Genomic DNA, 23,795 nt, shown 5'->3' with positions numbered 1-23,795 from the left:
GGCCTGCCTCTCTCCAAATACAACCTTGGGGGATTTCGGGGAGACCACCATTTTCTCGGCTCCACCCTCTCCAAGCATCGGGGCTGCACCCGGACTCTCTGCCATCTCCAGGGCACACGCTCAATCCCTCCATGTGGTGGCAGGCACGCTCTCCCCAAACCCCAAGGAATGTGCTTCACTCTCTCCAAGGCCTGAGGCAGCATGACTCTTCCACTGCAACGAGGTAGAAGGCCCATCCTCTGCCTTTGGGGCAAACTCACCCTCTCCACGTGCTGGGTCCGCTCTCCTTGCCCAAGGCTTCTTGACTTTAGACCTCAGTCTCCATGGCTTTGCCTCTGAAGTCATTTTTCCTCCAATGTGTCCCTTCTCTGAACCCCTCAGTCCAGACTGGCAGCAGCTCTGTTTATACAGGTCCTGCAGCACTCTCGTTGGCTTTCTATGCAGTAGTGTTTGTTGGATCATGCCCATCAGACATAAGGAGTTTCCACAAATCTTTCCTGGATAACTCCATGTCCGATCCTGGCTTTCTCTGAAATGTCTGACTGGTTTCACATTTGGTTAAATCCACACACAGGGCACTATACTCTGGAGTCTCCCTTTCCGTAGGCCTAGAATTTTCCAGGACCTCAATTTCTGGTTTCTTTTTACTCAAGAGTTCAGTTTTCAGCTTATCTCTTTCCTGCCACATTTCACTAAAAGCTGCAAGGAGAAACCAGGCTGCACTTTCGACATTTAATTTGGAAATCTCTTGTCCTAAATATCTAAGTTCATGGCTTTTAAAATCTGCCTTCCAGCTAAAGCCACTAGTCAATTTTGCCACATTATCTGCCATTTTAAAACAAGGATCGCCTTCCTTCCAGTTTGCAATAACAAGTGCCTCATTTCTGTCTAGAGCCTAGTCAGAGGTATCTTTAGAGTCCATGTTTCTACCAATAGTCTCTTCAAAGCATTCTAGGCCTTCTCTATCAAGCTTCTCACAACTCTTCCAGAATCTTCTCCTTATCCATTTAAAAAGCTGTTCCAACACGTTTGGTATTTGCAACGACAGCAGCAGCACCTCACTCTCCGGCACCAAAATCTGTTCTGGTTTGCTAGCTGCCGGAATGCAATATACCAGAAATGGAACAGCTTTTAACAAGGGGAATTTGATGAGTTGCTAATTTACAGTTCTAAGGCCAAGAAAATGTCCCAATTAAAACAAGTCTACAGAAATGACCAGTCAAAGGTATCCAGGGAAAGATACCTTGGTTCAAGAAGGCCGATGAAGTTCAGGGTTTCTCTCTTGAGTAAGAAGGCACATGGCGAACACAGTCAGGGTTTCTCTCACGGCTGGAAAGGCACATGGCAAACACGGAGTCATCTGCTAGCTTTCTCTCCTGGCTTCCGGTTTCATGAAGCTCCCCGGGAGGCGTTTTCCTTCTTCATCTCCAAAGGTCGCTGGGTGGTGGGCTTCAGCTTCTCGTGGCTATGCCGTTCTGCTCTGCTCTCTCTGAATCTCTCATTCTCCAAAATATTTCCTCTTTTATAGAACTTCAGAAACTAATCAAGACCCACTCAAATGGGTGGAGACATGTCATCCCCTAATCCAGTTTAACAACCACTCTTGACTAAATCACATCATCTGGGGAGATAATCTCATTACAGTTTCAAACATACAGTATTGAATAGAGATTTTTCTACCTTCATGAAATGGGATTTATACTAAAAGATGGCTTTTCTTAGGGGGCATGCTTCCTTTCAAACCAGCACAACAGGAAATGAGCCTACCTAGCAAAGAAGTATAATGGCTAAGTTTGTATTTTAACACATTCTTTCTTAAGGAATATCAATCTAGGAATTTACACAGATTTAATTCAGGTAACACTTGGGTTGCCTTTGTCAACTATTAAAGGATAGGTATAGATGTCTTAAGTACATAAGGGACAGGGGAAACTAAGTCATATATAGAAGACAAACCTCCTCAAAGGATAACATAAAAATACCATTAGATTAGTTAAGTGTGCTTCATTGTTTCTTCCCTGTCTCTTCAATAGTCAACTAATTTTCAACCAACAGAGCTAACACAAAATATCTATCTACCTGGCAGGGATTTTCATTTCTTAATTTTTTAATTCACACTGGCAATTTTCTCAGCAAGTTTAGTATGAGATCACTGCATAACAGACACCGTGCTTTCTTTGAAACAAGAATTCAGAGGCAGCAGATTTCAAACAGTGTATGTCTTAAGGTCAGTTTTTATTATTTCCACAAGTAAGTCTCTAAAAACTATTTAAAACAGAAAGTGTTATTTCTTTGGGCCCTTTTTTCATTAGAGGCAGTACCTAAGTTGTAAGGTCAAAAGAACTGCTCAAATTTAGAACTGGAAAGGAATTCAGACATCATCTAGTCCAGTGGTTTTCAAATACTATACTCAGGAAGAAAAGAAAAGTCAATGGTAAAACAATTTATATGCAGACACACTCTTACCTATGTTTTTTTTAAAAACACATCTTACTCCATATGAAACATTATGCCTTGTTAGCGTTCTACCAAAAAAAGACTTCACATTTTCAAACGCATGTTATATTCATCACTTTTAGAATGTAAGCATCCATTTGGATCTAATTAAAACTACTGGTGCAAAATGGGACTTAAATTAATATTCTCCAATAATAGACTCTTATATAATATATAGAACCCTGACATTTTCACAGTTATTTTATATCATCTCATTTATACTCCATTGTCCAGTCAATTTGAAGCAACATTTGAGTATAACAATGATACAAATCAAAATAAAACAAAAAGAAGTGAAGCATATCCAAATTGATGTTCTTCTGGAAAATATCAAAAAGTATACCATAATGCGCCACTAATTAAGATTATTTGGTAAAAAAGCTAGCCAGTCTTAAAACATTCCAGACTGTTTTTAAAAATGCAAAGCAATACCATTTAACACTTTTCAGAACAAAAAATATAACACAAGAAGTTTCCATCAGAGCTGACTATATCGCATTTAATGAGCAGATAAGACTCTTTTTAGCTTCAAACACACAGGCAGGGCGAGGGTGGGGGGTGGGGGAGCGACCCACAACCCACACCATTCAGCAGGTGTCTTAGAAACCTTAATTATGAATCACACTAACTTAATGTGTGTACAAATACTTATAAAATTCTTGAAATATTTAGTAAATCCCACTTCCACACACACACACACACACACACACACACACACAGGTCAAATTAAAAGTTCTGAGCAATCAGGTCAAAATAACCTCAAATAAATTAGGTGTGATTAATAAATGCATATCTTTGTATATACACAAATGCAAACCAAAAAAAAGTTAAGCCTACTTTCAATTTCAAGTAACATACTAAATTGGAATTACGTACAAATCTTTGACTTCCCTCCTCCTAAATATAAAATAAACTCTTGAAAACCATACATTTTACTTTTGTATGTATTTACTTTTGTGTACTCAACTTTTTAAATTTAGACATTAATACCACCGTAATGCTTTTACACAGAATCGCTGCAATATTTCACTTTAAATTAGGTGAGTTTATTTGTATAGATAAACCACAAAATGTAACAGTTTATATCCAACTAATTTCACTTGTGAGATTACCTGACTTTGCGAAACTAATTCCTACCAGCTAAAATTAGGAATTCTGCAGAAACAAAAAACACAAAAACCTCACAAACATGTTAAAAACGCATTATCTGAGGTACTTAAAATTAAACTCCATATCATCAATGGCATTTTTAAAAGATTCATGGTAAATGTTAAAAGGAAGTTATGTTTTGGTTAAAGAGGCACACAGAAAGCCAAACCAATTATTTCACAGGAGGTGATTTTGTACCATTACTTTAATTTTGATTTGTGAATTTACTTTAGAGGTCCCTGGTCTATTTATTATTTCTGACAGATTCTATTTTTCCAGATGCTCCTCAAACGAAGATTCATTCCTCATTCTTGCATCCTGTTTTCTCCTTGTACTACTGCAGCCTTTCTTCTGTCTCTCCCTTTCTTTTATAGCTTCATTCTCTACTTCTGATTCTGTACAGAATGTGTCTCACTGTAGGCAATAAATTGAATAGAATGCATCAGAACAATTTTCACAAAATTCAATTTCTTCTAAAATTTCTTTGCATATAATTAACTCAAACTTTTATTGACCACCTCATGTATGAAATATTCAACAATCATTACATTTCTATATAATTCACTTTTATAAATATTAATACTTTATATCTCCTTCCCAAATTGTCTGTTTTTAAAAAGTTTTACGTAGATGTAGCAAAGTTTCAGATTTTACATATAAAGCACCTTACTTTAAAAAAATAAGTGCCGCTTCAAACTAATTAAATAAAAAATAGTGTCCAAATTAACAGCACTTTTTCCAGTCAGATCTGGTCATCTTTGAAGTCCCACTTAAATAATTACTTTTTATTTTCAAAAATAAAAATAAACACAATAACATGGTACCTTTTATTAATTCTAAAAATATATTCCACAAGTGAAAATGCATCACATCGAAATCATATTAATGGGAAATAACTAAGTGATTCCTTCAAGACATGCAAAATCTGGCTCGTAATGAACTTTAATCTTACTTTATGGCAAATGCTTGTAATGTTAACCACATTTATATTTAAGGGTTTTTATTTCCTTGTTTTTTAAACCTTAATATATTCATAAGTTAAGCTCTATTATGTCTGGCAACACAAAAATCCACCCGTATCTCTTTCTAATTTGGATCCAGTAACTTACTAGAAAAAAAAAGACTAAAAGACCAGAAACAGGTCCTGAGGTAGTCACAGGGCCTTTTCCCCCCAAGACTACTGATCAATCTCTCATGTCTGGCTGCTCCTTTATATGAATAGCAACATTCTGGTCAGTTGCCTGAAGAACTGAAAGTTTATGATCTCTTTATGAAATCTTTATTCCAAGCAAACTTTTTTTCTGGTCATTTTTATCTTATTTGAATTAATTATATCAAAACCTGTTGCTTGATCTTTGGGATGTCATTTGTGACACAGCTGCCACTGAGAAGATCTATGTTCTATTGCCCATTTCAATTCACCCAAAGAAGACATGCACAATCAACAGCAAATACATCTCTAAAAATGTACCCAGGGAGAGAAAATTGTCAAACCACTGAAACAAACACTTGACAGAAAAAAAGATCCATGAATCATTGACTGCAAATGCTGACATTATTACAAAGCACAATGTTTACAACTATCTACTATTACCCAAATAAAACAGTTTCTTAAAATTTAGTTTGTTAATAAGAAAATTCATTAGACTTATTTTCCCCCACTGAACAATGTTAATTATTCAATTTTGTAATTTCAGTACGACTAAATTACCATATTTTTACACTTCACTCCACATCTGTTCATTCAGCTCACATTTGTAACACTCCCACTGTGTGCCAGGCACTACACTGTTTCTCTTATTCATGACAAATTCTATGAAAAGGTGATATCTGACCCTTATGAAAGGATAACTGGTTCAATTAAAGAAAAAGAAAGCCATGAAATCTCAGACAGTGAAATGGAAATATTAACATTCCCCCAAAACTTGCACTTGCAGAGATAGTACAGCTGGGCACTTTTCTAATAAAGTTGCATAGGCAAAAACACAAATCTCTATATGAGCCTTTGAACGACCTCTACTTTTATTCAAGATGACAGTAAGCAGCATTAACAATTAAGTGTTCAATATATACAGGAAGAAAAATACATAATCAAGAACACTACTTGAGGGATAATAATAGTAACAGCCTAAAATTTAAAAAGATTCACAATATGCTAAGCAAAAATGTAAATGCTTTATGGCCATTATATCATTTAATCCTCATATCATCCCTAGGGAATTGGCATTTATTATAAATCCCATCTTACAGATGAGAAAACTGAGGCTTGGAGATATTAAGTGCCTTACTCAAGATCACTCAGCTACAGAGTAAGAAAAGTTGGGACACAAACCCAGGTCAAGCAGAGTCCAAACCTGTGCTCTTGATCACCATAATATTCTTGGTTTACGCACATTCAGTTTTAGTCTAAAATATGTGACGATCTTGTCAGGAAGGTTATTTTTTAGGACAGGTTTCTTCCTTTAAAATGAAGTACATTTTTGTTGATACATACAAAAATCAACACCTTCAATAAGGACTTTACTTGAAACTGTGGTCTCAAGTCTAAATTTTGGATGAGAAACAAATCTATCCAAAGGACAGTTCTGAATCCTTATTGTAATGGGTCACAGACTCAGAACTTGGGAGCTAGAAAGGATCTCGAAAGCCATCTAGTCCAAATTCTTCATTTTAGGAATACTGAAACAAAGGCCTTTTGAAAGAAATCTATATTCAATCTAAACTACTACATACCCAATCCAGAAACACTTAAATTATTTTTCAAATGATCACTTTAAATAGATAATCTAACATTTCTAACATTTCAGTGACAAACAGAGCATGGTATCCATTTCTGAAGCACTATAAGAAAATGCAGGACCATTATCAGCTGAAAGCTTGACTCTTATAAAAGAAAGCTATAAAACAGTATTCTTACCTACATGAACTTAAACTCAAAAAGTTGCCATTTCTTTCTCGAATTAACTGACATTCATTTGGGTCAACTACCAGCGCAGCTTCACTTCATCACGTGATTGAATTCAAGTTCATATCAGGGAAAAGGCTGTTACTGTACTTTATTTAGAACACATATCACTGAGAACAGCCAAAAAAGTCTTTGTAGGCCCATCCAAAAACCTTGCTTTTGTTGCTAAGAAACTACAATTTCCCCGTATTACAAATCTTTGAAAAAGACCATGCCAACACAGAGATTAACACGTTACGATAAGAACTCACACCTATTGTGCAAAATGAAAGCATGCCATTCCACAAATCAAATAGGTAAAATTAGTTTTAGGTTTCTTTAAGTTATATTGTTAACACAGACTAAAACTGACAGGACAAATCAGACTAACTCTATGGAGGAAATCAGGAAAACTATCCAATATACTTAGCATATGCAATGCAACAGACAGAAAAATGTTTCCTTCCTGACCCCTGCAGTGATAATCCAAGGCCATGAAGCATACATAAGATTTGCTGAGTTCTATTTGGTACAATTCGGTAGAGTTCGGTAAATAAATCTATATTTAACCAAAAGATGCCTTTCCAATCCCTTATTGATTTATTTTCATCGTAATCCAGCACTTTAAGCCCAATTTCTTCTTAGAATACTCAACTCCAAAAGCTCTATCACTGACTTTTTAAAGAAAATGTCATTTAAATTTCAGCTATTCTAACATAGTAACTTTAAATTGTTCTAGCAAACAATAAACATTGAAGGATTAGCAAAAATGTATGGTTCACTCTGCAGTATTGACTTCTAATACATTCTTTCGCAAAAAAATATTTTCATAACATCTTAGTTTAAAAACTGTTTCCACAAGAGCAGAAACAAGTTCCTGATGCTTCTGTCCCATCTCTGAAAGATTAACTCCGCAGCTGAATTTTAACACACGCCTTCAAGCAGAATCTGTTTTGTCTACATCCCCCACCATCATGATTCGCCACCATTTCTCCATCTTCTCCAAGAGGCTTCAGACTTCAAAACCAATCCTCTTGTTTCCACCGTATCCTACAAACATCTCAGGGACTACTTTCATGTTCCTCAGAAATAATATCTTCTGTCCTGAACCTTGTAGATCTTAAAAACCCACTTCCTCCAGCTCCCTTCCAGTTACTGCTTTCAATCCCACTACTGCAGTTGCAGCTATGAGGCCCTGCCTTCCCAAGGGCCCAACCAATATCACACAGCAGTTGCCACAACCCAACTCCTCCCTTCCCTAATGTTATTCTCCACCCTGCAAACTTAACATTACACCCCCAGCTTCCTGGATTTTACTCCCTTCCCCTATTTTTTTTTTCTCTCCCCCGCCCCATTTCTGTAACCAGGCACCCCTAGCTCTCTAATAAATATTCCCCCCTTCTTCAGTTTCAACCCTTTCTCCCCATCCTCTGCTCATTTTTCCTCTCCTTATTTAGAAACCCCTTTTTGCTCTCCCAACCACTACCCTAGAATGCCCAGCACTCCACCCTCCTTAGCAAACCCAGCCCTCCCCCACCCATCTCGTTTAGAACCACGGCTGCTCTTTCCAGGTTCCCTACTGCAGTCAACCCATTCCCTTAGCTTTCCACCCACTTTCCCTCCGCCCCCACATCCAAGGTCCCCGAATCTCTACTCCCTCCTTAGGGCTCAAGTACTCTGCTCCCCACCGGTATTCTTCAGAACTCCCTTCCCCTAATTCCTCCTTTATTTTTAAGATGTCACCAGTCTTACGGAGCGGAGCCCCAGTAGATCCCTAGGCGAGCCGGACCGAGAGCCCACCCCATCCTTCGTCACCTAAAATACAAACGCCTATATTCTGAAGCCTTCTTTAGAAGCTGTGCCCCATCCTCATTCGCCCCCACTACTCCGGCTCCTCACAGGCTTCTTCCGGGTCCTTTTCCCGACCCAGAACGCGGAGCCCCACGACGGAGAGCCTCTAAGTCAGCAACTAGGCTCACATCGGCCGCCCCCTCCTCTCGGACAGGAGCCTCCTGTCCACACACCCGTGCCTCTTCAACACCCCGACCGTCATCTCCTCTTCTCCGACCCGCAGTCCCTAAGGCTCCGACCGCCCCCCACTCCACCCCCTTGCCCTCGTTCCAGCACTTTCGCGGATCCCGGATCGGCTCCTCTCCGGCCGCCGGCGCCCATCAGCCCCCGCCCGGCCCGCCCCCGGCGCCCAGCTCACCATTCTGAGCGGCGCCTGGCCCTGGGAGGAGGGAGCCAGACACCAGCAACAGCGAGAGGGCCAGGGCACTGGAGGGCGAAGAGCCCGACATCCTCCCTAGCAGAAGACCAAAGAGCGAATGGGTCCGGGCCGGAGCCTGGGCCGGGGAGGGGAGGGGAGGGAGGGAGGGGGCGGGCGAGTGCGCGAGAGAGTGAGCGAGGGAGGCAGAGGTGGCTGGGCTCCGTCCTTCCCCGTCCTCCTCCTACCGCCGCAGCGCCCAAGCCTCGCGAGACCTTCGTGCCGGGCCGTGGGCGGATGTAGAGCGACGGCGCCAAGGCTCGCGAGATGAGACGGCCTAGACTAACACTGGGACATCGCGTCCCCGCCTCTGCAGAGGCTGATTGGCCTAGCCTGAGGTAAGTCACGTGTCAAAGGTGCTTCTGGCCACGTGATGGGGGGAGGCTGGTGGCGCCGGCTCTCATTGACACCGGGGAGCGGATAAGTTTGCGTTCAGTTTACCCCTCTGTGAAACGGGATCGCACATAAATAAAACAAAGCTTTGGGAACATGATATATTTCCTCCACACATCCTGCCTTCCTTTTGTTAGAGCACTTGGCTGCAAAATTTGATACACCGCCGCCTCTTTTATGCCTTCCTCTCATTGTCCCTTACTATTTCTGGCCACAGGCCCCTACGAGCATCTGGCCCCAACCTCCCTTTCTCATCTCATATTTTTCCCCTTCAGGCAGAGTGATGCACTCCCTGTGCCTGTTATTACCTTGTACTAACTGCCTTCACATCTTCTGCCTGAAACGTCCTCATTTTCTGCTCCTCCCCTTTGCTCCTCCATTTTGGCCTTATTTTAGCTTTAAATAATCTCAGGGTCCGACGCCTTGACAGTTCAACTCGCCTAATTGCACGTCCTTAGACACTAAATTCTACAAGGAAGTTATCATACATCAACTTATGTAAAGGATCTTCAGAAGCATTTTAATGCAAAGGACGTTTATTGGGTGGAACGCAAATGAAAAGATGGTCCCTGCCCTCAGTTCACAGCCTAGTCTATCAAAGGAGTGCGGGAAGGGGAAATGACAGCAGTATTCAGCAAAACGACCCATTGGAAAGGAGCCAGCAAAGCATTCTGGAAGTTGATTGCCAATGCAGTCACTACTCTTTGCTCCATAGTTTGGAAAATGTTCTTCATGTGGTTATTTCTTGTTCTACCCTCAGCGCTGTCAACCCTTAGTTGGCAAGGGAGTTTCTGTGGCGTAGCTCATCCCTGACTCAGCAGGCATACTAGGGAGTGTCTAAGGAGTGAAGACTATGAGGAGCCAAGTAAGCAGCCCTAGTGATCTGACTTGATTCTGTGAAAGAGCTTGGAGAACCTGGAGGAAGGAGTGCTCACCCCACCCATGCAGTCTCTCTCAGGCAAAAGTGGTCTCAGCTTTCAACAGGAACTGGACAGCTGGCAGTGGCAGCTTTGTAGCAAGAGCCGGAAACTACAATGATGTGTTGTTGATTGAAGTGAAAACTATATATTCTTCAAAACACTCAATGGCAAAAAAAGTTGGCATGTATTTCTGTCTGGACAAAGGTGTGCTACAGATACCCCAGTAAGAGGGGTTTCAGGGCTGCCTCGGTGGGACCAAGATTTTCATCTGACAGAAGTTTTGGTTGGATGCAACCATTCTGCTTCATAATAACCATAGAAACATCCTTATTTGATCCTTACAACAAGTGTAGGGATAAGCAAAGCAGTGATAATTATGCTTAATTTGTCGGTAAGAACATTGGAGTTGAGAGAGGACATGGTCTGCTCAGAATCTCAGAGTGTTTGTGGTAATCATTAATGCCAAATTGTCTGGTTCCTCCTTCTAAGCTCATGGTAGGATTGTATTTCTCTGCCGCCTTAAAGTTGGGAGTGGCATGTGACTTGCTTCAATCAGTGAAATGTGAGAAGTGACCCTTATAAGCAGGAGTATTTCATTTCCAGTGCAGTCGCTGCAGCATGCTCTTTTGACTGCTTGGTAATCAATGGTCATGATGGTGAAAGTATGTATCAAAATGAAGCTTCTGTCAAAAAAAAAAAAAATGAAGTTTATGTCAGCCTGGGTCTCTGAGTTAGCATAATGAGCTGAGCCCCCGTACCAGCTCATGCTGAGCAGGTAGCATGTGTCATGATAAGCTACTAAGATTTAGGGGTGTTTGTTCTTATTTCATAACCTGAACAATTCTGGTTAGAGGAAAGATAGCAGTCAAGCCAATGCCACCAATGCTTTGTGATCTTGAGCAAATAACCCAATACCTCTGGACCTAATTTACTCATCTATCGAATGGGCTAATAATAGTACCTACGTCATAGGATTAAAAATGGAATAAATGAGTAAGTTTATATACAATGTTTGGAACAGTTTCTGGTGCATAGTAATTGTTCAAATGTTGTTATTGATGATGATGATGATGATGATGATGATGATAAATACTATATTATTGCTGCTGCTGTTGTAGTTCTAACTCCAGCCCTGTATTCATACAACTAGCTCAGTCTTCTTCTAAAAATAGATTTAGAAGGAATATTTTTAAGCCAGGTGTCATCAGTCAACCCTGAAACTTGCAGTTACAGGAAGACTTTATGTTTTACCCATGGAAATATATCTCACATAATAGCAGCTGTACTTTTAGTTCCCTTTTGTTGAGAAAATACATGATTGACTAAAATCTTGCAGTAATTCAATAATTTCTTTAAAGGAATTTGGATTTTTAAAAATTACATACATTTAAAAATTTCTCTACAAGTTAAGTGCAGCCATGCTAGATGGCTGAACTCTTTGTAATACCTCAGAGAAGCCCTAGGGGTCCTCAGTGCTCAGGCCTCACCCACTTTCCTGGCCTCTTGGGACTGCTTAGAGGTCTGGTTTCCAGCAGTGATACTGCCCCCTGGTGGGAAGGTCTTTAATAGCGCATTCCCAGTGGAAAGTATTCAAGGTTGGTTTGATGTGGTTCATCAAGCCATTGGAAGGACATCAGTCAAAATGATAATAGTGTCAGTAGAGTTGGCCTTGAACTTCCTGATGTTTCCCCCTGTCTCCTGCAAAGATTCCTGCTTCTTTGAAGCTCTTGTCCTTCAGATATACCATCCAAACCATCTTGATTTTTGTCATCTTCTGGCTTCCCAGCCACTATAATTGTTTCCCTGCCTCTCCCAACTCCTTAGCACCATCCTTGAACTCAACACATGAATTCAACATCCATGTTGATGACCTATTCAGTATTCTGGACTCTCAATCCCTTGGCCTTCTCATTTCCAATAACCTTCTCCTCAACTGAGCCACCACTTACAAGGTTGCACCCTTCAACATTTGAATCACCAAAAAACAAAAAACAAACAAAAAAAAAAACTTTCTGTCCTTGAAATGTGAAAATATAATACCTCACTCTCCATCTTCCACTTCCTGTTCTTTCAGGTCCTTGCATCAGGACCCCATCGGCTGAAATTTCCAACCTCATTGAAATCTTCAATCCATTAATCCCATCAATTTCTCATTATCTGTTTTTCTGTTTCCCTCCTGGTCTTATAGTGCATGATTCATCGTTACAATCATTTCCTTTCCCACCTCAATCTCTGCCGTCCTTTCCTGAATAAACCACAACCTGGCTGAGACTACAGTCTGAAAAAAGAATGCATGCCTGCACCTGAGCAGCTAAATGTTGCCGGAAAAAAATCATACAAGCAGGCTGAATGGCTTATAATTTTAAATTCATGATCTCAAACCTCAGATGGTTACTCAACACTGCCCAGCACTCTTACTTTCTTATGTGGTAAGCATGTAAGAAATGCCTCATTGCTTTTATTTCTCTAACTCAGATTTAATCTATTTTGAGCTCCTTTTGACTAAGATGACAAGAAATTCAATTTTGATGATTATGAGCCTCCCTCCCCACTTCCTAGGATAATTAAATCTCCTGGGGGCTATGTAGCCCAGGATATTGTTATTATTTATAATTATGATTATGATTATGATTTTGGTCTGGCTCTCTCCTCAGTTCACAATGGTTACTACTGGTGTTTCCATTGCCCAGATCCACACAAAGGTGAATGGTTTGGTGCTTCTCACTGATTCCCTCACCAACCTTAATGTGGATGACTCTCCTTTTCAGTCTGTTGTGATTGCTCCATTACTTCTTACCTTCTTTGCACATTCTCTTCTCTTTGTCCAGAATGCTTAACATCCTATCGTCTTCACCTGGTCTTCTCATCCTTCAGATGTCAGAATTAAATCATCCCTCTTTAAAATACAAATTAAAATCACAATGAGATATCATTTCACCCACAGGCATTTAATTTGATAAAATTAAAAAGAATGACAATACCAAATGTTGGTGATAATGTGAAGTGACTGGAACTCTGATATACTGCTGACAGGTGTATAAAAATGATAAAGCTACTCTGAAGAACTGTTTGTCAGTTTCTTATAGTTGAATATACATCTAACCAATGACCCAGGAATTCTACCCTTGTATCCCCAGTGCCCAAGAGAAATGAAAACATATGTTCACTCAATGATTTGTACAAGAATGCTCTTACTGCTTTATTCATAATAGTCAAAACAGAAAACAATGCAAATATCCATTAACAGGTGAATGGAAAAACTGTGATATATTTATACAATGGAATGCTACTTGGTAATTTAAAAAGATGAACTACTTATAAATGCAACGACATGGATGAATCTCCACCAGAACGCTGAGCAGAAGAAGTGAGGCAGAAAAAAGAGTATATAAAGTATGAATCTATTTATATAAAGTTCTAGAATAGGCAAAACTAATCTTTAGTGATGGAAATCAAATCAATGGGGAGAAAATTGACTGGAAAGGGGCAAAAGGGATCCTTCTGGAGTGACAGAAATATTCTATATTTTAGTCTGTGTGATGGTTACACTGGTGTATATACTTGCCAAAACTCATCAAACTGAACATTTAAGATCTATGTCTTTTATGGTATGTAAATTATACCTCAATAAAAAAATAAATAAATAAATAAATAAATAATCATCCTGTTCTCAGGGAAGTCTCTTCTGGGCTCCATAACTCAGTCAAAACTTCCTATTATATATACCAATTGCTCTATGTACTTCTTTTTCACAGCATTTTTGGGATTTTATATTTATTTTGATTTGCATCTGGGTCCTCTTCTAGACCTCAAGGAGGGAGGAAATCATGACCAACTTGTTCACCACTATATTCCCAGTGCGTAACACAGGGCCTGGCATGCAGTGGACATTTGTGGAATAGAGATGGAGTGAATGGATGAGTCCCATAGTGGGAATCATAACCTTAGTCTCCCAAGTCTTCCTTCAGTGTTGCTTCCACTCTACCACTATGACAACGGAGTCCAATTCTGCCTCAAGGCCCAGCCCTAATCCCACTTGTTCTGGGAAGCCAACTATTCACCATTCACTCATTCCTCATTCATTCCACAGATTTTGAGTGCCTCTTGTGTGCAAAGATATGGTCATTTAATTATGAACAAAGCAGATGTGATCTGTTCCCACAGACCTTAAATTGTGGTGGAGAAGACAGACATTGAACAATAATGATGCAATTCTTTATTAATGACAGTTTCAACATGTGCTAAAAGTAGATAAATTGGATGGTATGTTATGTGTTATGTGTTATGTGGTGAGGTGAGATGAGGTGAGGTGAGGTGAGGTGATGTGATGTGATTTAAACCTAAAAGAGTTCGGCTTCTGAATGAAGGGACAGAGAACTGCGCTCTGAAGGATGCATAAGACTTAAGCAAGCTGTGCCGGTTTAATAGGATTTTGTACCCCAGAAAAGCCATGTTTTAATCCTGATCCAATCTTATGGGAGCAAGTTTCAATAATGTAGGTTGCAATCTTTTGACTAGATTATCTCCATGGAGATATGACTCACCCAATTGTGAGTACTGACCTTGATTTAGAGGGGGACGTGACTCTACCCATTCCAAGTGGGTCTTGATTTGTTTACTGGAATCCTTTAAAAGAGGAAGCATTTTGGAGAAAGCTTCAGAACAATGAGATAACCACAAGAACTACCAGAGCCCACGCAGCCAGAGACCTTTGGAGATGAAGAAGGAAAACACCCTCAAGAGAGCTTCATGAAAGAAGCCTGGAGAGAAAGCTAGCAGATGTCACCATGTTTGCCATGTGCCCTTCCAGTTAAGAGAGAGAAACCCTGAATTTCATCAGCCTTTTTTTGAGTGAAGGTAACCTCTTGTTGGTGCCTTAATTTGGACACTTTTATAGACTTGCTTTAATTTGGACACTTCCATGGCCTTAGAACTGTGAAATAGCAACTTATTAATTTCCCCTTTTAAAAGCCATTCTGTTTCTGTTATACTGAATTCCAGCAGCTAGCAAACTAGAACACAGGCAAAGATGGGGGCAGACCTAGTCAGGAAAGAGCTCTTCCAGGCAGGTAGAATTGCAAGTGTGAAGTGTAAATGTGCTTGTCGGGGTCTACAGAGAAGCCCAATTTGCCTGGAGCTGGGAGAGTAAGGGGGAGAGGGTGGGAATGGATGCTGAGGCTGAATGAGATGTGTTGAGGCCAGATCAGGCAATGTGTTGAGAAGCACACTAAGGATTTGAAATTTTGATCACCTATAAGGAAATCTGTAGCTTCCTTTAACAAAATCTGGTTCAGAACTTCCTTGGATGGCAATGAAGGTAATCTCCCCATAGGGACCATATATTGAAGAAAAGTGAGTAAGCCATGCTCCATGAGCCTAATCATGTGGTACTCTCCACCACCATTTCCTTCTATTAATAACATCTTGTTCAACTGTCCCCTCAAGGCTTAGCTGTGCTGTACGGAATTAAGGGAAGGGTCACATGTCCCTTTGGTTTGAGCATAAAGGGACAGGAGCCCTCACAAGGTCACTGTGTGTTGACTGCTTTACCCAAGTGAATGAAGCACAGAGAACAGAAATTGTTGTGACTGGATGGTAAGGAGGACCAGCTCTTCCTCATTACAACGTGACTCTCTAGCCATTGCCAAGGCTGCATGACTGGTCTTTATGCTTCCTTCCTTCTCCATATACCCATAAGGCTCCTCTCAGTACCACTGAAAACTTACCAAGCTTTGCAGGATGGATTAATTCACATCCAGTCTCTCCACACAAAACGTGAGCTCATTATAACAAACTTTTATATTTTACCACATTTTATGGGTTACAAGAATTTCCACTATTCAAAGCACCGATTATGTGATTATTTCATTTGGTTATTGCAACAACTCTATTTCATAAAACAAGGTAACTGAGGCTAAAAGAGGAGAATGAGTAGTTCAGGGTCCCCACCTGGCAGGTTAAAAAGCCAGAATTTGAACCCAGTCCTTTGAACTCCGAAGTGAATTTGTTGAGGATGGCTGAGTCACTGTCTTGTGACTCTTTTCAGATAACTTGAGTGTTGCCTGAAAATAAATCAATCTCCTTGGACAAGCTCTCCACTTAGGATCTGTTGAGATTGAAATAAAGTCAGCCCACCTCTTGACCAAGGGTTTGGAGAGCTCACCATTTCTTCAGGAAACCCTTTGAGTATCACCTCTATTCTGAAGGCCAGAACAGAAATGGGTTACTTCACAGCCAGTTAGGCTCTTCCTAGTGGGGGAGTAGGCGTTTCAGGAGATAAGAGATAACCTTAATTCCTGCTCAAATTTGGAAGCAATTGAGAGACAGGTATAGGAGTCAGGCATATATGGATCAGATAATATTTTCTTAGAAAAGTGATATTGGAAAACATGACTTAGTCTGCTGGCTGGGTAAACTTACTAATACCGATATTGCAAGCACAGGCAATTTCCAATGGAAGGGTCCACCCCATATGGTATCACAAAGAAACATCTCTCTGCGTGAAGGTGATTTATTGCAAGTGCACGTGCAAGGAACTGGAGGAATCTTCTCAAAACCAGTTCAAAGTGGGGATGTACATTAGGGTTTTTATAGGTAAAAGAAAAGGGTTAGGGGGTCAAAAACTGAGTAATGGAATGCATCATACTTTCTTGTCAGGTTAGCAAAGATGCTGGATCTTTGTGAGGAGGGCAGGGGCAAATTTCTCAATTCTGTGTTGACTTAAGCATATCCTGTTCCAGCTACAGTGATTAGCTTTAGATATTGATGTGCAAATTTTTGCATGCAGACTTACAACATTTTCCTTAGCTGACCACTCAGGAATGTCAAATTTTTGTCTTTTGAGGAGGAAGTCACTGCTTCACTAGGCCAGAGGGTGTTCTTGACACTATTCTGTTATCTTATTCCTGTAAGCAGAACTGAGAAGGTCTGGTTAATGTCCTTTTGGGAACTAAATATAGTTGACTGCTAAACTCAGCTAAGGTAAGCATATTTTCCAGCTAGCAATACTTTGCTCTAGATTTGGCAGATGGATTCAATCAGAGACACTGGCTGTGCAGAGAACCCACAGGCCTCCTTGCTACCACTGGAAAACTTAGGGCACCACGGAGAAACAGAATCAAACACCTGATCTCTGCAAGATTCCCAAAGGCAAGAGGGACAGGGTAAGCAAGCTTGCTTAGCTGTTCTCCCCCACTTGCCCATGAGAAAACTCACTCATGTACCTGTGAGGAGGAGAAAATAAAAGGTTACAATAATGAAGTGGTTATCTGCCCTGGTTACCCATTCGAATCACTCAGGGAGCTTTGAGAAAAAAAAAAAATTCCAGTTCCAAAAATATATATATGCACCCATGTCCAGGTCCTAGGCCCACAGACTGTAACTTAATTGATCTGGTTTGTGGCCCAGCATGTGTAGTAGAGTGATGCATGGTAACGCTCTCTAGGGGTCTATAATGTGCTGAAATGCACTGGGGTTTTCAAACTTTGACGCACATTAGCTCACATGAGGAACTTTTTAAAATTCCAATCTCTAGACTACACCAATCAAATTAGAATCTCTGGAGGAGGCACCCAGGCTTTACTATAGTTTTAAGGCTTCCCAGGTGATTCCAATAAGCAACCAAAATTGAAAACAGGTGCTCAAATGTGGGGGGTTTTTGTTGTTGTTTTTTTCCAAATTTGAGTGTGCAGCAGTGTCACAAGGAAGTCTTGTTAAAACGCAACATGCTAGAACATGCCCCCAGAGATTCCAATTCAAGGGGTCTGGAGTGGGGCCTGAGGATCTGCTTTTCTCTCCTGCTCCCAAGTGATGCTGATGCTACTGGTCTGAGGGTTACACTTTGAAAGTCACTCCTCTCATCACTGCCCCTCCACAAAGCACAGTAAAGAAGGGTTTTCCCCATCAGCTGACACAGCCATGAGGAGGCTTAATGGGTAACTTTTGGTTCTGAAGGTCCATGGAAAAATAATTATGCCAAAATAAATCAAATTGCCCCGTGTGATTTTTAAAAAGAGGGTTAATAAATTCTGACTTAAGAAGAAATAAAGTTTGCCAAACCATAGGTCAGAGTCAGAATGCCCAAGATGCTCTCTAGATTGGCGATCTCTTCCCTACAGTTGGGAAACTCATTTCTGATATTTATCATGTTAATAATTGATTATCGTGGACAACCACGATAATCACATGATATTGTGGACATGGCATTGTCCTTTTCTCTTGGGGAATGCTCTGACTCACGTGGCTATAATCGGACCACTCTATTCTTACAAGTCCTTGCCACTGTTTAGTACAGAAGTGGTCCCCAGACTCAAGCCAGGCTACCCAGAAGCCATGGAAATTTTTGGATTAGAACTTAGGAAAGAGTGTTGGTTTCTCTCTCCTCAGTGATATAAGCTGTGAAATGTGAGATGTGAGCAGTCAGTGGCAGAGTCCCGCCATTTGAAAGAAGCCAGGCTGCAAAGAGAGTATGAAGCTAACCAAAAGAGAACCAAAGATGTTTGCTAATAACAATCATCATAATAATAACAGCATTATTTACCGGTATATAACCCAGTGTCTAGCATTGTGAATGGCATAAAGGAAGATGTCAGTAGATATTTTTGAACAGTTTTACTGAGGTATTAGTTATAACAAATTATACATATTTAAAGTGTACAGTTTATAACTTTGATGTATTTATACACTCATGAAACCATTGCCATCTATCACCCCCAGAAGCTTCCATGTGTCCCTTGGTAATCCCCCTCCCCCCATCCCTAGGTAACCATGAAAAATTAGTTTGTATCTTCTAGAGTTTTAAATAAATGGCATCATACAATATGGTATTATTTTTTACTGCTTCTTTCATGCAGCATAATTATTTTGAGATTCATTCTTATGGTTGTATGTATCAATAGTTGGTTCCATTTTATGGCTAAGTAGTAGTCTATAGTATGATAAATCACAATCTGTTTATCCATTCACTTGTTGATGGACATTTGGGTTGTTTCCAGTTTTGGGCTATTACAAATAACACTGCCTCAAATATTCATACTAGTCATTGTCTAGACATATGATTTCTTTTCTCTTGAAAAAATACCTATCCATGAAATGGCTGGATCATATAGTGGGCATATGATTAACTTTTTTTAATACTGCGAAACTATTTTCCAAAGTGGTTGTACCATTTTAAATTCCAAACAACAGTGTTGGAGAGGTCCAGTTCCTCCACACCAGCACTTGGTATGATAAGTCCTTTAAATTTTAGTCATTCTAATAGATACCTAGTTGTATCCCTATGTGGTGTTAATTTGCACTTTCCTAATGATTAATGAGATTGACCAACTTTCCATATACTTATTTGCAATCTGTTTATTTTCTCTGATGAAACATCTGTTCACATCTTTTGCCCATTTTAATTGGGTTACTTGTCCTATTGAATTTTAAGAATTCTTTCTATGTTCTGAATACAAATCTTTATCAGACATGTGTTTTTCAAATATTTTCTCCTATCTGTGCCCTGCCTTTTCATTTTCATACAATGTCTTTTGAACAGCAAATATTTTAATTTCAATGAAGTTAAATTGATTGACTTATTTTATTTTCTTGTCTATGTTCTTGTGTTTTATCTAAAAAAATCTTCATCTAACCCAAGGTCACAAAGATTTTCTTATGCGTTTTATTCTGGAATTTTTAAGAATTAGCTCTTACATTTATGACTATGATCCAGTTAGTTAATTTTTGCATATAGTGTGAGGTAAGGGTTGAGAGTCTTTTCATTTTTTTTTATATGTGGGTATCCTATTCACAACAAAATACCCTATTTGTTGAAAATAATATCCTTCCCCCATTAAATTACTTTAGTATCTTTATTGTGTGTCAGTTGCCCAAATATATGTGGTCTATTTTTGGATTTCCCAGTCTTTTCCATTGATCTATATGTCTAGCCTTCCACCAGTACATAATGTCTCAACTACTGTAGATTTATTCAGGATAAGTTCCCCAAAAGTAATAAATATGTGGGTAAAATGAAAGATATTTTTCTCATTTCTTATTTTAAATATCTTTAAAAGATAATTGACAATGTAAAACAATGTGCTTGGGGGGTTATTATATATGTTGAAGCACAAAGGTCATGAGTGGTAAATGGAATTTACTGCTTTAAAGTTCTTATACTTAATATGTGAAGTGGCATAATATTACTTGAAGATAAGCAGTGATAAACTAAATATTTAGTAGGAGAACTACTAAAAAATGAAAGAAGTAGATCTAATAAGTCAATAGTGGAGACAAAATGGAATCTTAAAATATATTCAATTAATCCAAAAGAAGACAGGAAAGAAGGGAAAATTAACAATAACAAAAAAAACTGGACAAATAGAAAATAAAATAATAATAGGGTAGGAGGTGAAAATCCAACCAAATCTATAATTATATTAAGTGCAAATAGCCTAAACACTGCAATTAAAAGGCAGAGATTTTCAGATTGGATAAAAAAAAAATCAAGACCCAACTATATGCTGTTTATAAGAAAACCACTTTAAATATAAAGACATGGATGGGTTTAAAGTAAAATGATGGAAAAATATCCTATGGAAAGCAGGAATGGCTGTAGTAATATCAGACTAGTTGGATTTCAGAAGAAGAAATATTACCAGGGAAAACAAAGATATTAGATCAGTATAAATGGGTCACCTCATCAAGAGCATATAACAATCTTAAATAGTATGCACATAATAACAGAAATTCATGATACATGAAGTAAAATCTAAAAAAAAAACTGAAAGATTAAGTTAATTCACAACTTTTGTTGGAGATTTTAACACTTCTCTTTCAGTGCTTGGAAGAACAAGCACAACAGGTAGACAGAAAATCTGTAAGGATATAGAATAATTGAACAACACTCTCCATCAACTGGAGCTAAGGACATTAATTGGATATTTCATCCAATAATAGCAGAATGCACATTCTTTCCAAGTACACATGGAACATTCACTAAGATAGACTATGTTCTGGGCTATAAAGCAAGTATCAATAAATTTAGAAGTGTTGAAATCATACAACATGTGTTCTCTGACCACAGAGGAATTAGATTAGAAATCAATGAGAGGAAGATATCTGGAAAATACCCAAATAATTTGAAATTGAACAATACACTTTTAAATAACCCAAGATGAAACCACAAAAAAATTTAAAAATATATTGAGTAATCTACTACATTTTAGAGATCTTTATTAAAATGGGAAAATACTTATTATATGTGTACCTATATATTTGCCATTTTCAGTACTTTTCATTCTTATGTGTAGGTACAAATTTCCACGTGGTATCATTTTCCTTCTGCCTGAAAAAACTTCCTTAACATTTGTCATAGTGCAGTTTTGCTGGTGAAGAATCCTCTAAGTTTTTGTTTGTCTGAGAAAGTCATAATTTTGCTTTCCCTTTTGAAAGGTATTTTTCCTAGTAAAGAATTCCTAGTTGACAGATTTTTTTTCTTCAAATCTTTAAAAATGTCATTCCACTATGTTCTGACTTACTTTATGAGGAGGAATCTACTGTAATTCTTGTCTTTTCTCCTTAGGAACAACAAAGAAAGATGTTTCCATAAGTCCCTTTGCAAATTTTTCATCTTTTCTCATTGGCAGGGCTTGAGTCACATGGCTGATAGCAAAGTGAAAGGGATTATTATTGTTGACCCATACTAAGCATTTTCGGTGGAATGTGAGTTGCAGAATCCACTAGTGTTCACTACAGTGCTTCCTGCAGTGTTTATCAGGGGAAAGAAGACTCCCTAACACCACAGTAGACCAGGTCTGGAAGCCATTCATTTGGTATTAGAATAATACATCAGTGGGCTCCAGAAAGAATGTCTTTGAGATGAACAGTATAACAGATTCCAAGCAAAATAAAAATAGCAGGTAAGAAGCTGGAAGAGCTTAGTTACATGGTGTTTTAGTTTATAAGTTGCCGGAATGTAATATACCAGAATTAGGATGGCTTTTATAAAGGGAATTTAATAAGCTACAAGTTTACAGTTCTAAGCCTATAAAAATGTCCAAAGTAAGGTATCCAGGTAAAGATACCTTAATTCAAGGAAAGCTGATGGTCAGGAACACCTCTGTCAGCTGGGTAGTCACATGGCTGGTATCTGCTGGTCTCTTGCTCCTGGGCTCCACTGCTTTCAGCCTCTGTTCCTGTGGGGATTCCTCACTTTGCTTCTCCAGGATTGGCTTTCATCTCTTTGCTTCCCTTCACTCTCTCCAGGTTCTGGCTTGCTTACCATCTCATGGTGACATCTCCTGGGCTCGAAGCATCTCCAAACACCTGTGTCTCTGTTCTCTAAGTGTCAGCATCTGTGTCAGCTCTGGGCTCTGAAGTTTCTGTCAGCTCTGCTCTCTGTTGGCTTTGTCATTTTTGAGGTTTCTCCAGTATGTTTCCCCTTTTAAAGACTCTAGTAAACTAATCAAGACCCACATGGAATAGGTGAACTCACATCCTCATCTAATCAAAACATCACAGCCACAATTGGGCATGTCACATCTCTGTGGAGATAATCTAATCAAAAGTTTCCAGCCTACAGTATTGAATCAAGATTAAAAGAAAGGGCTGCCCTCACAAGATTGGATCAGGATTAATACATGGCTTTTCTGGGGTACATAATATTAGTTCTCAAACTGGCACATTCTCAAAGGAGTGAAAGAACTTGCCTCTAAAATCATGTGAGGGTAAAGTCTGCTGGGGCAGCACAGGGCAGGTGAGGGGAAGGTAGTTCTTTGACTTGTTTTTCAATGTTTTCTATCTAGTTTTTCTGCCTCTTGAGTCAGTTTTGGTACTTTGTGCTTCCTAGAAAATCACCCATTTTATTTAATTTATTCATGAAAAAATATTCTACTAGTTCCTATTACTTACCTTTTTAATTACCTTTTATATTTTTCATTTGAGTCCCTTTCTTATTCTTACTACTTGTGGTTTCCCATTTTTTATTGATCTTATTTATTATTCCCTCTTTCCTGAATTCCTAAGAAATATATGTTGGATCATCTAGATCTATGCTGTCCAATATGGTAGCCATTATCCACATGGGACTTCTGAATATAAATTTTAGTGAATTAAATAAAACTAAAATTAAAAATTCAGCTCCTCAGTGGCATTGGCCACATTTCAAGTAGTCAATAGTCATATGTAGTTAGTGTCTACTGTATGAGATAGCACAAAATGAATGCTCCTGTCATCACTGAAAGTCCTATTGATCTAGAAAACACTACTCTAGATCTACTGTCCATATTCTTATTTTTTTCTCTAATGTATCTCTATATCTGTGGTCTCCATTCTGAGAGATTTCCTTGACTTTAACATCCAGACCTTTACTGAACTTCAATCATGCTCATTATATTGACTTCTAATACTGAATTTTACATTTTAGTTGGTGATATTCTTTATAAATGTCAGTATTTCTTTTGTTTACCTATTGCTATGTTTTCATAGCAGAATGTTCTTATTTTATACGTGCAGTTTGCCCTTGATTATCTCCAAGGACACTAATTCACTTAAAATTTTGTTTTAAACTCTTCTATTACCAACATTAACTGTTTATTCCAGGGTGATAATTCTTTTTATCTTCATTCTTCTCTTCCATGCTGTCAGATTC

General features: G+C 39.0%; 1 protein-coding gene across 4 annotated transcripts in view; it reads right to left on the bottom strand.

The window, feature by feature from the left end:
- The window catches only part of NPTN (neuroplastin), a 104,924-nt gene extending 95,888 nt beyond the window's left edge, over window positions 1–9,036 (bottom strand). For all 4 annotated transcript variants that reach the window (XM_077123843.1, XM_077123844.1, XM_077123842.1 and 1 more), the window contains exon 1: window positions 8,799–9,036. In XM_077123843.1, coding sequence (XP_076979958.1) covers window positions 8,799–8,889 — 91 coding nt within the window. In that variant the 5' untranslated portion in view covers window positions 8,890–9,036. The remainder of the gene's footprint in view (window positions 1–8,798) is intronic.
- Window positions 9,037–23,795: the final 14,759 nt, after the last annotated feature.

This window comes from Tamandua tetradactyla, chromosome 12 (assembly GCF_023851605.1).
Source record: "Tamandua tetradactyla isolate mTamTet1 chromosome 12, mTamTet1.pri, whole genome shotgun sequence".
NCBI lineage: Eukaryota > Metazoa > Chordata > Mammalia > Pilosa > Myrmecophagidae > Tamandua > Tamandua tetradactyla.
Note: the sequence above shows the minus strand (reverse complement) of the source record. Positions and strands in the feature narration are given on the sequence as shown.